The sequence below is a fragment of the Amphiprion ocellaris genome, chromosome 18, assembly GCF_022539595.1.
Source record: "Amphiprion ocellaris isolate individual 3 ecotype Okinawa chromosome 18, ASM2253959v1, whole genome shotgun sequence".
In the NCBI taxonomy this organism is placed as follows: Eukaryota; Metazoa; Chordata; class Actinopteri; family Pomacentridae; genus Amphiprion; species Amphiprion ocellaris.
Window position 1 is genome coordinate 24,092,607 of NC_072783.1, and position 15,897 is coordinate 24,108,503.

The 15,897-nt window shown below is 39.7% G+C and overlaps 1 protein-coding gene across 3 annotated transcripts; it reads right to left on the reverse strand.

Annotated features, from left to right (window-relative positions):
• Positions 1-408: 408 nt before the first annotated feature.
• Positions 409-14,368, reverse strand: med24 (mediator complex subunit 24). Of its 3 annotated transcripts, none has more exons than XM_055004826.1 (26): positions 14,237-14,368; positions 13,846-13,976; positions 13,682-13,764; positions 13,541-13,579; positions 13,383-13,456; positions 12,340-12,563; positions 11,817-11,928; positions 11,526-11,676; positions 10,706-10,819; positions 10,263-10,316; positions 10,013-10,095; positions 9,785-9,871; positions 9,382-9,481; positions 9,027-9,169; positions 8,847-8,884; positions 8,670-8,752; positions 8,238-8,416; positions 7,771-7,870; positions 7,230-7,405; positions 6,867-7,131; positions 5,689-5,870; positions 5,507-5,600; positions 5,193-5,292; positions 3,369-3,449; positions 1,894-2,042; positions 409-778 (listed from the first exon to the last, which is right to left on the reverse strand). In XM_055004826.1, exons 2-26 carry the CDS (start codon positions 13,973-13,975, stop codon positions 662-664), a joined length of 2,958 nt encoding a protein of 985 aa, XP_054860801.1. In that variant the 5' UTR covers position 13,976; positions 14,237-14,368; the 3' UTR covers positions 409-661. The 3 variants fall into 3 exon arrangements, with proteins under 3 accessions (XP_054860801.1, XP_054860799.1, XP_054860800.1); XM_055004824.1 differs by having other exon boundaries at positions 9,382-9,493; XM_055004825.1 differs by having other exon boundaries at positions 9,382-9,493; positions 14,242-14,319.
• Positions 14,369-15,897: the final 1,529 nt, after the last annotated feature.

Sequence of the window (15,897 nt, forward strand, 5' to 3'; positions counted from 1 at the left end):
TTTTTGTCAACGACCACGCACAGTGACGCAGCAGACACCAGCACAAGTTGACACATGCCATCTCATCTATGAAATCATGTCCAGACTTCCACTAAAGTTATGTCTAACAAAGAAGCGCAACTAAAAGTGAAATAAAGGCTCTGGTATCATCACTTCTGCCAGCCGGTTTTTGTGAGGAAGTGTTGCAAGCTGAGGGTGAGCACCACTGTCATTCAGCCTCCGTTTCCGTCGTGTCATGTGGTTGATTTGCCAGCATGTGATTATCCTGACTCAGGGACTAATGACAGCAGTCAGATGTCATGTTATTGTAACTTCCGAAAGTGACATAACCATAATGTGAACTGGTAATAACCACACAGTAAATGAAACTCGCTTTAAATAATACTGGCAAAGAGGAAGAAAAAGATCTACATTATGCGTTTTCTTTTATTCTAAAACTTATTTACACAATTCTTGAAGTGTGAAAAGGGATCATAAAAATGATAGCAAAACAGTTTACAGAAACATTAATATTAACATATTCAAACGAGACCACTGTATTAAATCGATAATCCAGCTGCATACAGGGCTCCTGTTTTGTTTTTACCACTGGCCTGTATTTCTCCTGCCAACAGAGGATCACTCTGTCAATTTGGTACTTTGGTAAATTTAAACCCAGAGCTTACAGAGCAGAGATGGCTTTGGCAGCTACTCTCCTCCCCAGCGGCAGAGTCAGGTCAGTGATAGCCAGGACGACTTTAGGTTTGGCCAGAGCAGGCAGCTTCACCAGCTCAGAAACCTTGATGTACAGAAAGACAGATAAACCGTTATTTTCAGTTACACTTTGAAGAAATAGTTCAGCGGGTAGCATGTCGCTCAACCCTCCAGGTCACTATTTTTCAGAGGGTTTTGACCCTTGATCTGGTTTTAGAGCACATTCTGTCTTTAAGTGGACATGTATGCCCCAAGAGGTCATGGGAACACATCTATTTTTCAGAACTAAAGCACCACTAAACCAGTTAATTTTCTCATTGCCGATGTTATCGTTTGTGTTTGGCATTTTCTTCAACTTCAAATTCTGCAATTCAGGTTCCCTTTCCAAAAAGCACTATGAAGAATCTGACAGTTACAGGTTCCTGAAATACTTCTGAGTCATAAATAAGCTGTAGTGGAGGAAAATGGTGAAGTAAATTTATTAAATATTGCACTTGAGAACAATTTGGAGGTACTTCTACGTGAGTGTTTCCATTTCAAATTAGTTCTTACTGCTCCTCCTCTGCATTTATCTGACAGCTTTAGTTACTTTTAAGATGAAGATTTGGCACAATGGATAATTCAACAAGCCTGTAAACTACAATGCATAATTATAGATTAAACTATGTTTTTTTTTGGCCTGTATATAAAACTGTGCTAGCTCCACCGACAGCTGCTACAACAGTAACTCGATGCTTGATTCCTTAGTATTTATAAACTAATGACTAAACCAGTACTTTCACTGTAATGCCTGAACATCTTTGTGCTGCTAATACTTATGTTCTTGTAGTAAAGTAGAATATTGGTGTACATTTACTTATGTAAAGGATCTGAGCACCTATTCCACCACCGATAAGCTGAACACTGGTGTGAGTGTAACAACACCCCAATTTTTCTGAAAGCTTCGTTTTTGAAAATGATCATCTCTTATGAATATATCCGGCATGCATGAACCAGAAACCTTTGATTCTTTCTCAGTCTTTCTCAAACAAACTAACCTTTAAAAGTGTGTTTGCAGAGAGCAAAAAAACCCCAATAAATTTAAGAAGGAATCCCGAACTGTTCCAGTAATGTCTGATTCAACAGCCACTCCTCTCCCTCCTTATCTCCACCTGTCTCACCTCCCCTCCCAGGTTCTTTTCCTGCTGCCTCATAACTCACCATTGTAAAGGGCATGAACTGCAGGATGCTCCCACGACTTCCCTGCTCCAGGCAATCAACGCATTCCTCCATAAAACTCTGCACAAACTGTGTGTGGGGTCCTGCCATTTTGGAACCCAGGATGGAGGAAATGAGGAGGAAAAGGTTGGCTGTGGAGAAGAGAAGAGATGGGAGACATTGTCATAGTGTATTACTTTTCATATGTCATGTTTATACCATTTTCCTGCGCTAACTGGCATTTATTACGGAGGTTTGTAAATAGGGTCTTTTGGAAATACTCCTTTAAATTGAATTTAAGGTTATCCAGTACTCATTCCGTTATGATTAAATACTACAAATGTCAGGGGAAACTACCAAGAATGCAAACTCACAGAAAGCCTCACAGATAACAAGCATTGCATAATAGTTATGCAACTTCTTGTTGTATGCTGCCTCTTGACCAGGTCGTTACCGAAAATGAGAACTAGTTCTCAACTAACTCACCTGGTAAAATAAAGGTTAAATAAATAAAATAACTGAAGTTGCTGCAAGATTCTAACATTGACTTCAGGACATTAAAAAGTTGCACAAAACATGAAGTCACTGAGTTCAAAGAGAATGTAGATATATGTCAACCTGCTGTATTTGCCATTAATGTGGCTCTAAGCGTCATGCTAACTTTATACTCGTCAGCTCAGTTGTAGAGATTTTTGGAAAGTAAATATAATGCCGGGCAAGTCAGATAAGCTTCTTTCCAAAGAAAGCTGACTTTTACATGAATCATTTTGTGCGTTTGTTGCAAGCCTGACTAAAGGTGAACACATCAATGCAAAGGAGGTAAAAAGTGCATAGTTAGACTGACTGTCAAATCTGCAATTGGGAAATACATCAGGCTGAAATATACCGGACTTCTATTTTAGAATTCTGATTAACTAATGACTTTCTTGATTACGTCAATTCAAATACGCTCAGACATTATCAAACAACATCGTATCAGATGTGTCTGGCTTGGTTTACAACTTTCGACTTTGACAACAAAAAACTTTTATTATAACAATTACACCAAAGAGAACAAATCCAGGGACTGACCAACATGAAAAACAACAAGTGTCTTAGTGTGCTGTGGAGCAACTATGAGACCACATACACATTATTTAGTGCTCTTTGGCATAGATTCTTCATGACTGTAGAACTCAGCTGGAGGGAAGTAAAACCACTCCTCCCCAAGATATTTCCCCTCAATCTGTGTTTTGATGAGGACTGTCATTCCTCAAGTAGGACTGCAGAATATGAGATGCAGTGCCCGTGAAGGTCATACGATTCATATCCTAAATATCCAGCTGTGTCCTGTACGGAAACATCTGTATATATTATTTATGTTGGATTTTTCTTTACTTTCTCTCTTGGCAATGTCTTATTTATTTAGCAAGGAGATGTCAAGAGAACAGATAAATGTTGGCAGCTTAAAAGAACTCTGTGTGTGGACAAAGTCTCACCCAAGACTCGGTTCAGAGGGTCCCTCATGTTGACAGTGTGGAGCTGAGAAGCAGACAGTGAACTGCTCATAGATCGATCTCCTGTGGGGTCATGACAAAGTGCAAAAGTTGACAAGTTTTGTTTTCTTTTCATTCACAGTCATTTGAGGAAAGAAAATTACACACAAGACAACGGAATGTCAACAGGGAAGTTGAAGTTTTCTGTTGGTGGTTAACACAATACATCCTTAACTAAAGGTCGCAAAAGTCAGTCAGACTTCCTTCCACTGCTGTATTGCTCAAACTTCTTTTGCTCCTAAAATAACCTTCAGAGACACATTTCAATTTCTTTTAAAGAGGAAGGCCTGTTTTTATTTTCTTTTATACAAAATAAAAGCCCATTTTTCACTACATCACAGGAGTGGTGTCATGTACGGTTCATTTCAAATTATTTTAAAAAATGATTTGTAAACAAAAGTGGGAGAAAAAGATGAATATAGAAATAACAGAGGAAATGTGGAATACGATATGGGAAACACAAATCTCCTCAACAAACTCAGTAACTTGGAGAGACTTCTGCTGGAAAAATATTACTCACTATTTCACAACCCCTAAACAAAAATCTAGACAAATGAGGACCCCATTTCCATGCTGGAGGTGGATCAGGCCCATATATTCTGGTCTTGTCCCCTTATCAGGCTGTTTTGGGAGGAAGTGTCCAAAACAATCTCCAAAGTACTAGGCTTTGCAGTTAATATGTCCTTCCCCACACTATAACTTGGACTTCCCTCAGAGGATGTAAACAAAACACCTATCACAAGATGCTGCCTTCAAAAACACATCCTGTCTGTGGAAGCCTTTATGAATACTGTGAATCAGTTACATCATATGGAGCAGATCACTTATAATCTGAGGTTACAAAAGGACATAGGGGAAGGATATTGGGAAAAATGGACCCATTTATTAGTCCAGTAAGTTCAAAAATGTTATCTGCTTAAACCTGCTCAAGCAGGTGTTTATACAGACACATCTATGCTGTGTGTGAATGCATATAGGTAGACTGATGAGGATGAGTGTATTTATTTTACATTTAACCACATTTGTAGAAAAAATAAGAAAAATACAGCTTAAAAAACAACTTAAGACTAAAAATTGTTCATACTGCAGCTATGTTACAAGCTACTTATTTATTTGTTGATAAAGAAATAAAGTAATATAGTTGTCTAGTATGGTGGATGAACAGTTTCTAAATGAATTCCCATTTCAACTTGGGTAAAAAAAAAAAAGTTCTTACTTTCAGTTTGAATTATACCGAGCAACACAGCTCATACATTTTTTTCCTAAGTCATGCAACACACCAGTCTGTGACATAGTTTCTGGGGAATTCTGTATATAATTGTGGTTAAATTGAAGAAGTGAAAATTCCCAAAGCTGGTACTTCAAATTAGTTTAGTTCATCCTGCAGTTTTAGTTCAAAACTGCAGGATGAAAAGAGCACTGGGAAGCAACACAACAATCTCTGTCCTGTCACTTAGTGCTGAATTTTTAAAAGCAAAAACATCACAAACATCACTGCCGTACTCATGTTAGAACCTGCAGACTGGCAAAACACCCAACAGGTCATTAATGCTGAGACAGACTGGTTTATAAATGTAGGCCTTTTTGATTTAGATTAAGTACTTACAAGAAATAGCCTGCTGGTAACAGGATCTTGAAAGTCTGTTTGGTTTTGAAAACCATCTGGTATTTGCATAATCCCCAGCTAAGACTGACAGATACACGTCTGAAAGGTCACAAGCTTCATAATTCAACTGTGTTTTAAAACCCAGACATTAATAGACTGACCTGGACTGGAAAGAGCTGCAGGCTCGTCCTCATTGGAGCTGAGCAGCCGCATGAGTTTAGATGGTTGAGTGTCATCCAAAGGAAAGAGGCTGTTGTAGTCCTGCAGCCAGCAATACACATATTAGTTTAGAAGTAACAGTTACCGATTGTCTTTAGTATCAGCATCAGTTATAAGAAGTTGGATCACAGCAATTATACATGTCAAGCATGTCTGTTTCTAATAAAGAGAATGGCTCTCATTGAGTGGATAGAATTTTGCTGAGCAACACAATATGTAGGTCTTGTGACACATGGCCTTGTATGATGGTTTTTACCTCAATATCTTCCCTCTGCCTTTTTCGTTGACGAGCTGAGAAAGATCCTTTGTGGTGGGAAGAGTAAGAACTGAGTGCACACCACACAGACAACCTGGGTCATCACCGGGAGAGAACAAGTTAACAACAGATGCACAAATATGAAAACTCCCACAGTCATAAACATCAAGGTATTATCTTACTTTGCCAACGCCTTTCCAGGTGGGTCTGCTAGGCTCTGCCAGTGGGCGGAGTCGGTGAGCAGGTTGGGCAGGATGGTACCCAGCAGCGTGAGCGTAATCTGCTGAGTGTCCAAGCAGAAGATGCTGTAGAGCAACTCCACCACCCGATTGGCCCACTCCTGACGCGTCTCCTTCAGCAGTTCCTGAAGTAACACAGTGTGCTGTTTACACAAATCAAGTAATCTGACATACTCTTGTTGGGTGTCTCTGAAACCATATTATTTAAATGTAATCTTTTTAAAAGGTTCTATGTAGTGTTTATGACTGCGATGAATAAATGTTTTGACAAGCAGGTTCCTGTTTTGTTTTTTTTCCCACAAGGATGCACAATGTTTGTGGTGATGACGTAAAAAGGAATTATAAGAGGCATGGAAGGAGAAAACTGCTAATGTGGAGTTAAATAATGTTGGTTTAATATATTCAAAAAACATATCAGTTTTGCCAGTATACGTGCATATGTATATAGGCATTCAACACAAGTGGCACAGCAGTTTACACTGTCCCCTCACAGCACAAAGGTTCTGAGTTCCAACATACTGGCTGGGGTCTGTCTGTGTAGTATGTGGTTCTATACTGGCTGTAGAGGGTGAGTCCCAAGCTGGGACAGACTCCAGTCCCGAGTCCCCTCTACAGGATAAAACAAGTGCATCAGATGGATACAAGAACCTTTGTTATTCCAAATAAATACACGATAAGCTATATGGTGGAAAATCACTCCTTTTTAAGCAATTTTTGTTTCTCAAATGTGCCACGCTGATGCCAGCAGACCTGAAGCTATGTCTGTGATCACCTCTTTTATGTGAACATGCTCACAGCTAGGTTCGGAGAATTTTAGTTGACTTGCTGAGTTGATAACCGGCTTCGTGGGACCTTTTTGCTAGACTGCGGTTGTTGGGGTAAGCGAAGCCAGATAACAATAAAATGATGTTGAACTTGCTAATAGACCAGGTCTCACGGCTGCAATACATTTTTTCCCAATGCACACACAGAGTGTACAACTTGCGGTGTGGGAGATATTGTGAGACATTTTTGTCAGTGAATGTGACAAAAAGCATATTGGAAAACAATCACACATTCCACCTTCAATCAAGGAAAGAATCGTCAGATCAATAGGTAATTAAACAACTAAGTCCTCCTACCTTGACTAGATTGTTAGTGAACCAGAAGACCCCTCCCATGTTGAGAAGACTCTCGAACAGGTGCAGAGCTCGGCTGTCCACCCAGCCTTTACGTAGCACCGCCTGGAACTGCGTGCTGAGGGCCTTGTGGATGGGTTCTTTGGCTGGCAGAAGGTTGCGGTAGGGGATCGGCTCCTGGCCCTCCACTGGAGGACGCAGAGTAGCGGCTGTTTGTTGGAAGACGTCGGCGCACATGTGCTCCATGATGGAACTCATAATGATCACACTGGAGAGAGTGGGGAGGGAGATGTTAATTGTTTAGTTAAGTAATGATGGATTGTGAAGGGGACAGGGAGTGTTCGTGTTTGCTTTATTTGTTTGTACCGTTCATTGTAAAACTGCAGTGTGTTCTCCCCATACAGAGGGGTTACAAGCTGTCGGATCATGGTCTGGGGCTTCTCCCTCTCATCCCGTCCCAGCATCCTGACGTGGGCCACCAGCCAGGCCACTGCACAAATGGCCATACTGCAAACCTTCCCCTTGATGTTGTCAGTGATCTTCTACACTCAGAGAGATAGGACAGCCGCAAAAAAGAGGAAGGAGGGATGTGGTTAAGGAGACTGCTGAGTCAGTCAAAAGAAGAGAGAATTCTGACTAAAATGTTTTCCTTTCACAGTGCGTGATGTAAAAACTTGAATGGAATGGGGAAGAGATGATAGTTGGCTACATAAGAGTTTATGACGCCATCACTGTTGCAAGTTTGAACAAGTCGAAACATGTTTCCACAGAATACATTATGCCCAGTTGAGGAATGAGTCAAACTACAGAAGTATATGACTTGACATGTTACCGTTAGCCGGTCAAGAAAATCTCACAGAAATGTTTCTCCGTCACGGAAGACAAGAAAAAGTGAAGTTAGACAGACCTGCACTGCTTCCACAGAAAGAACGCCATTTTCCCACGCATTCAGAACTTCCAATATGGCCGCTGGAGTGCTGAGGCAGATTTCATGCCATTTCACCTGACTGTTACAACAGAAGAAAATCCACATTTACCATTACATAAAAACTGTCGTAATTAAAGTCAAAATGATACAATGAAATACTCAGGTATCCTCGAGTGAAATCATCTGACAAAAATCTGACAGAATTTAATGTCAAATAAGGTGCAAATGGGAATAAATTCAAAGTTCAAAACTCTGTTGTAGTTATTATTCTTGTGTGTTATTGAGGTTGACATCATTCAGTTTTGGATAGTGCTTTCATGCAGTGGTAGGAAGCTCCACCATCTGATAGGTCAAATTTTACAGCAAACAGAGCCACAATGGCAGGCAACTTTATATGTTGACTGTAAAGGATCAGCTCAATAATTACAGATTAGCCTGCAACATACACTAGTTTCATCTCTGGGGAGTTGTTCAGAAGGGTCACCAGGCTCTCCACTTTTCCAGGCTCAGGTCTGAAGCAGGGGTGGTCTGGATTCAGAGTTTTGCCCTCTTCAGGCATACATGTCTGCAACCATGTTTCAAAGAAGGGCGTCTCTCCAGAAGGACTGGGGTCTGACAAAATCACCTGGAAAGGGGACACACAAATCAGCAATGAGCTGTATGAACTGCATCAGGGTTGAGAAAGGAAATGACACATTTCTGGGTAACCTGCAATATTCTGATCAGCAAGCAGAGTGATACCCTATCTGCCCTTTCTGGAAAAAGTGTGTCCTTTAACTGAAGGAGGAAGTTTGTTTACAGTGAAATCAACACCTAATGCTGGACCCTTGAACACAAACAGACTCTATTTTGACAAATGCAATCTGCCGTGAACTAACCTCAGAACCATAAGTTTGCACCACATGGCAGAGCATGAGAAAGGAGATGTCAAAGAGCAGGGCTCGCACAGATGCAGACTTGGCTATGGGAAAAGAAGGAAACATCCTCAGTGTTAGTACGTCAGTGAAGAAAGTAATTCCCACATTGGAACATGTCACTCATGTATTTAAACTCACATCCTTCACCACTGATGTGCTTGGGAAACTCATTCAGCCTAGAGCAAAAGAAAAAAATCTGTTAAAAGTCAGCTTGTGAGAAAACTGCAGTATTTGGAATTTCCCACTGCCGGAATCGATATTTTGATAATTAAGGGGAGCATATGTCTTCACTTGCAAATCTAGTTTGCATTTACTCACTTGATGAACTTTCGGGCAAAAGATTTGAGTTTCCCAGTCGCTGCTGCTGCTGCTAGGAGCAGATCCAGGCTCTTCCCAGACAGCATGTGGCCAAGGACCCCAAGAAGGCCCTCAGGGGACTTTGAATGGTCTGCATCTACTGTCTAATGAACAAGATGGGAAGAGTTATCTTAATTTGCTGTTTATACAGAGGTATATTCCTTGTTGTACAATTCTATAATCTCTGAACCTTCGTTTTTTTTTTTTTTTTTTGCCTATTCTGAGCACTACTTATTTCTGACTAGACTATAATCACCTGCACAATGTAATCTGATTTGATGCCCTGTACAGTTCAGACCAAGTTATGGTGCTCTACCTTGAGAATATTGGTGACCGTGGGCTCAGCTCTCAGGATGAGGCCAGGGTTCGGCTGGATGTTAGCATTTTCTGCAGTCTTTAGCCTTGGGGCAAACTCCCTGTCCTCGGTCCTGAATCAAATGTGCAAGGGGAGAGGGAGGGGAGCGGAAAGAAGGGGAGATGGAGAGGAGGGCAGGGGCAGAGGAGAAAGGGGGACGGGGTGGAGGTGTTGGGGAAAGTGGTGTGTGTTGTACTGTGTGAATGTCGTGAATAAAACTCCATTCAAATTTTAAACCAAAACAGTTCAGAAAATAAAGAAAATGTCAGAAAATGTGGCTTGTGTTTGACTGAATTCTTGTTACAATCATTTTCCAGAAATATTCTGCATCATATGTGTTCACTGATTGCATAGAAACTCATACCGTTTTGAAGTAAGGCTGGTTGTGTTTATATCTGAGAGCAAACCGAGCTTATTACACTCCTGCAGGAGCATTCCCAGGCAGTCACAGCTATGCAGAAGAGCACAAGAGAAATGAGAAAGAATGAGAAGCGTTATGGTGCTATCTTTTATTTAGTATTCTTATCTGCAATATCTTCTGAGGAGATTACATTCAATAAAGGTCGTGCTTGTAAGACTTTCACACACTTACTTGCATCTCTGATCTGCTTTGTCCAGCAGTGGTGTAAGCTTAAGTAGGTAATGAAATGCAACATTCACATCCTCCATGAAATCCTGTAAAATACATTATGGCATGTTTAATACTGACAGTGATTTTCATCATATTAAATTTGAACAATATTTGCTTTTTTTAAGACATGTATGTTTGGCAATGCTAAATGTCCTCGATTGTGTCAGTTTGTTCATTTATTATAAAGACATGAGTGAATTAGTTGTGTTACCTGTCCTTTGTCACCCTGAGGATATTTCTTCAGTCGGAGTAGAACTTGTGGGATCTACAATAAAGAAACAACAAATGAATTTCTTTGTATATAAATAGCTGGAAATAATTCAGAAAAAAATTAAATGAATAAAAGTAAGTTAGTCATTGATAGCTGTATCTCAAAGAGGCAACAATCAAATCACTTTACCTCATTACAGCTCTTACAATAAATTTAACACTGCTCTACACTAAAGCACTAAATCACAACAGGTGAGTAGAGGTAAATATGTGAAAATGCAAACTAGAATGGGAAAACGGATAGACTGATGTTGACTCTAATCTTAGCTCAACAATTTTATTGATTTCAAGTCAAAATTATAATCAGCACTACCATTTAAGTCGGGCAGGCAGATGAAAAGAACAGACAGCAGGATAAGTCCTCACCTTTGACATAGATCTTACCTTGAGGAAAGTGAAGGCAGTCCATTTAAGCTCCTCTGTGCCCTCTGGTGACTCAATGAGGCCAGTGAAGCAAGCCTTCCATATCTCCAGGACAAAAAGAGGAGCAGGAATTCGCTGAAAGAAACAAACAATTTAAGTTGCCATCTACTAAGCAAAACTAAAAACACAGAACAACATAGACAGCATACACCAGTATACATGAACAGTGTAACTGGAGGATTCTGGGAAATAAAAAGAAATACAATTAAAATTACACAGGATTTTTTGGGAGATGTTTTAGCAACATATTAAGATAATGCAGTATTTTGTGCACCACAATTCATTGCAAAGTTATTTTATTTCACATAAAAAGTTTAAGCAGCATTCAGAAAAATTTCAACTAAAAACAGAGCAGTCTTCTGATGATTTCTGAAAAATTCCTACATAGGGAAATTGAAAAATAAAGTTAAATATCTTCTCCATAACTATAAGAAACAAAAACTCTGTCCAGAGAAAGTTGTAGCCAGTAAGCTAAATAACATCAAACTTCCCAACAAACACTTACTAAAACATTGTGGTAACTTGTTTGGCTGCATAAATGTCTCCGGATGAAAATGATTAGCTAATTAACTTACAAAAGTAAAGGTGTCCTGCTTCATGCAAAACACACAATTGCCTCTGAAAAGTTAGATATTAAGGATTGCTTGTTTTTATTCATCCTACTGTAATATATGACATTGCTCATGCTGATAAAAATGGTTAAAACTACTGGCTTAAAAAGTCACCTCAAGCAAATTTAATGTCACATTCTTCTGCAAATTAATGCAAAAATTCAATCTACCTGCATTCTCTTGATCATCATTAGCTGCTCGACTAGTGGTTGTGTCTCCCCGGTCAAATTCATTGTGCCTTCCAGCATTATGAAGGCATGAACTGATGGGAAGGAGGCACGGACTGGAGGGTCACACTGCACAGACAGCAACAGAGGAATACTGCGGAAAGAGTGGTGAATTAGCACAAGGAAGACGGATTGTGATCTTCTTTAAATTAAACCACTGTCATGGTAGAGTTTAGCAGCATTGCGACAAAGTTCATCAGCTCAGTGTCATTAATATGAGTGAGGTCACCTCACCTTTTCACTAGTGACAAGCTCTCCTCTAATTTAGTCCTCATCGTCTGGTTAGGCACACTGCTGAGGGCATCTGTCACTTTAAGCACTGCTTGTTCTACGTTGCTCCAGGAACCTGTTGAAGAAGAGCAGCAGAAGCACTGTAAGAAATTTGGCTAAAAGTGCTCTTTTTTTTTTAAAGCTTAAGAAGCCTTCTAGACGTCTGCTGACGTCTGATATTTTTGATAATATTTAATCTCCAAATTTGGATATTTTATTTCACAGAACTACAAGTGTTCGGCAAAGGGCTACTTAGTCTTAAAAGGCAAAACATAGGTCTTAAAACCACTATTCAGGGTATCCTCAGACTAAATTACAAAAACACATATTTATAATAAACTAAAATAATAAACTTTGATAACAGACCATTGATAGTAACTTTGGTGGGGCAAAACTGCCATCATATAAATATAGATACATACCAATGCATCAATACACTGATATTGTGGTTCAGCTCAATTATGCACAAGCCTATACATACACAAACCTTGTTCCTCCAGTCGTGCAATATGGACAAGAGCTCTGTTCTTGGTGCTTTTAATTAGACTGTGTAGTCTTTCCTGGCAGTCTCTCAGACTGGCCTCCGTGCTGGCTGAAGGACCCAGTTCTCTCAGCCTCTCACAGTACCACGCACAGCCCTGCAGCAGCCACACTACCACTCCCAACAGAGCACGACACAACCCGATGCATTCCTCCACTTTCCCGTGACAGCTGAGTGAGTAACACACCAAAAGCAGTGAGTCAAAGGCAGTTAAAAGAAAGCTGCAGGTTATCAGAGTATTAATAAGCAAGATTCTCATTACATCATCATACTTATTTTGGCATAAATTCTCAGCGTATAAACCAGAATTTCATAGTCTATTCATAGATTACAAGTGCAAATGTTGCTGCAGATGATATTCTGAGGGTTGACATAAACAGTTGTGAGTTATATGTTCATATATGTTCTTTAATCTGTCTAAAATCATCAGGGGTCTTCTGCGTGACTACCCCTGAGTTGCTTGAAACTGTTTTGTCATAAACTGAACATATTCAAAATAGTGTCAATGAAATTTTAGATCATAGAGAAACCAAAACAATCTTTAGTTAAATTCTAGCAGGTTTTTTGCACACTGAAATTTGAGGCTGTTTCAACGACAATATCTATGAAACTGTTAAAGACAAAAGTCTGAAATATGAACCGTTATTTGTCAACATGCCATTGATTCAGAATCTGAAATAGTGGACAACTAGATAAAATGGTTTTTGATTATCGGTGAGTTGAAATATGGAAAAATATAAAAAATTGAAATGAAAAGTCCAATCTTCAAATACATGAACAAAAAAAAAAATAAATAAAAAAATCAGTAATGCAGATGGCAGCTAAGGATATTTCCTGAGCCATATCTAGTTGCGTGTCACAAAACAAAAAATACAGAATACTTATCAATACGAAATGCTTGGTCACAAAAATGTTATTTTCTCTATATAACTGGGTCATACTAAGAGTGGAAAATGCATAATATTGCGCAATACAGTTATTTAGCAAACCTGAGTCGATGGCAGAACATGTCCATTATCTCCAACAATGACTTGACACACAGCTCCCGAGAAAAATCTTCAAACTACAAACAGACATATTTGTAAAAATCTTGCACATCTTAGAACAGAAATCATGCTGTCAGAAATATTATCAAGCATTAAACTACCTTGCTGATAGCTGTGAGCACACTGGAATAAGACACCATCTAAGGCAAGAGAAGATAACAGTTACACCTTGCAAAATAGTCAATACTGTGAGAAAAACTGCCTAGTTACAGCATTTTTCATAACACTGCTTCTTCCCTCACCTGAGAACTTATGGCGTATTTGAGGTAAGACAGAATGAGTGGGTTGGGAGAGGGACCAATCATTGCCTGCTCCATCAGGGCCTCTGGAGAACACAACGAGCATTTAGAGCTACAGCAGAAATTACAAAAGATAACATATGTAATATCGAATAATTATCATTAACCTGCAAGGTTGAGGTAGTCCCATGTTGCTCCCTTTGGAAAGTTTTTCTTGATATTGATAGCCCACTGGTAGTCACTCCAACGCTCCTTCCATGCCTGCAGAATGGCTTGTTTCAAATTGACCACCTTCATCCTGGTAGGGACGAGTACAAACTTAAAACAAAGCCACAGTTACCGCTGAAGCTATTTTGCGGTAACTTACACGCAATAGCACCCATTCTAGCAAATTTACGTCCTTCAGTAGCTAACTTATTTAGCTGATGTTAGCCGTTAGCTAGCGATGCAATTCAATAGCTTAGTTCAAATAAACCCGTTTTACCGGATGCTAAAACACATCCAGTAAACAACACCAAACCTAGTCAAACTGCAGTGTTGTTAAATGAAAATGCTTACCTTACTTTTTTTAGATTTTCGAAGCGTAAACGATATTTATTTACAGGTACTCTGCCTCACAATGAATCGGGTAACATTTTTACAATAAAGACGTCAACGCTCATTGGTTAATCTCCCGACATCAGAGTATTCTGCCTGCTGATTGGTTGACGAGAGGCGCTACCGCTCAACGCTTCCCGGCGGAGTAATGACTTCACAGTTACGCAAGATGGCGGTCTTTACAAAGTTACAAGTGAAAGCTCGGCCCTGCAGTTGAAGTCGACGGGGAAGGTATGCTAAAAAAAAATACTTTTCAGGGAACATTGCTGCTTAAAAAACACAACCAACTGGAGAAATGTAAGAATTTGACGGGTTATTATAGACTTGTAGCCTGGCCTTTTTGTTGTGAAGCTTGCTACTGTGCTTCTGGTTATTTCTTAGCATGGTAAATATGTTGGAATATATCATAACAGTATATGTTGGTAAATTTTTTGTTATGACAGAATAAACCCAAACCAAACTCAGATTTAATTTTATTTGAACCGAGTTAATTTTGCAGTGTAATAACAGCTGCCTTGCTACCGTTAATTTGATCCAGACAAATAAAGTCTTCTTGTATCATCTGTCAGGAAAGTTTAAAGATGTCGTGCGTTATTTCAAATAGTTTTGTTTCATTTATTTTTATCCAATTATGTAGTCCATGGCATACAGTGAAATGCTTTGTTGTCTTACATAACCTTCTCATTCAATTGTGTGATTCACTGTCTCACTGTAGTTTCATCTTTTTTGTGTGTCAATCTCGCCCTTTTCAGCAGGGTTTTTGTCTATTATGGCACACCTCAGGGGTGAAAAGAAAAGTAAAAAATAACAATACTTGTCTTGAAAACACTTCTTGCTTTGCCAGACAGAAACATAGTTCAAAGGATAATAGGAGCCAACTGCAAAGCAAAGTCTGGGGGTGATTTCCTTACTTAGAGGTTAATAAGCAGTATTCCTGTAAAAAGGAATCTGCTTGTTCATAACAGAAGTCCCAGCAAACCACATTTAGGTTAGAACAGTACTGAAGCTGTTTATCATATCAAAACTTCTACTCAAGCATGATCTGCTGAGTTTTTCTAAATGTCTCTTTTTCACTTTTACACTCAGTTGCTTGTCTTAATAGGGATACTGTCCTCTATATCAAAACCTCCCAGCTAATTCTGCCAGTGAAGATCCTGTGTTGAGTCTGCATCAACAAAGACCTTCATTCTGCTTGACACTGGAGACGGTATCCTGGCCGGAGTGAGGTCTGTGTCCAGGGACAGAGCGATGCCAGCCGCGAAGAGACGATCCATGCATCCTGGCATGGTGTAGGTAGGCTAGGGTTGGAGGTGTATTGAGGTTGTGAGGCATATGTGTGTGTGGAGGAGTAGCTTGGGACAAGGATCTTATCACTTTTGCCTTCCACAGAGAGCTACATTAGCAAAGGGTGCTGACAGATTTGAGTCTACCTCAGGGGAGAGCAGAGAGTCTGTAGTCACAGCTCTGTGTCTGTTCTCATGACTTCACTGCTGGGACAAACCCAATTTTGCTGACTGTTATTTTTCTCCTGTGTGATCGTGTGATGTAAGTTTGAGGCTATTGCCTTATCCTAATACAATGGCACTCCTTAACATTTAGTTTGTGTTACTGAAAGTCTCTCA

Excerpts from the sequence above, each read along its gene's own strand:
- med24 (XM_055004824.1), bottom strand. The coding sequence starts at position 13,975 with ATGAAGGTGGTCAATTTGAAACAAGCCATTCTGCAGGCATGGAAGGAG. Across the intron at positions 13,457-13,540 it reads TGCTCACAGCTATCAGCAAG|TTTGAAGATTTTTCTCGGGA; the intron begins GTAGTTTAATGC and ends GTCTGTTTGTAG. Across the intron at positions 7,406-7,770 it reads TTTCTGTGGAAGCAGTGCAG|AAGATCACTGACAACATCAA; the intron begins GTCTGTCTAACT and ends CTCTGAGTGTAG.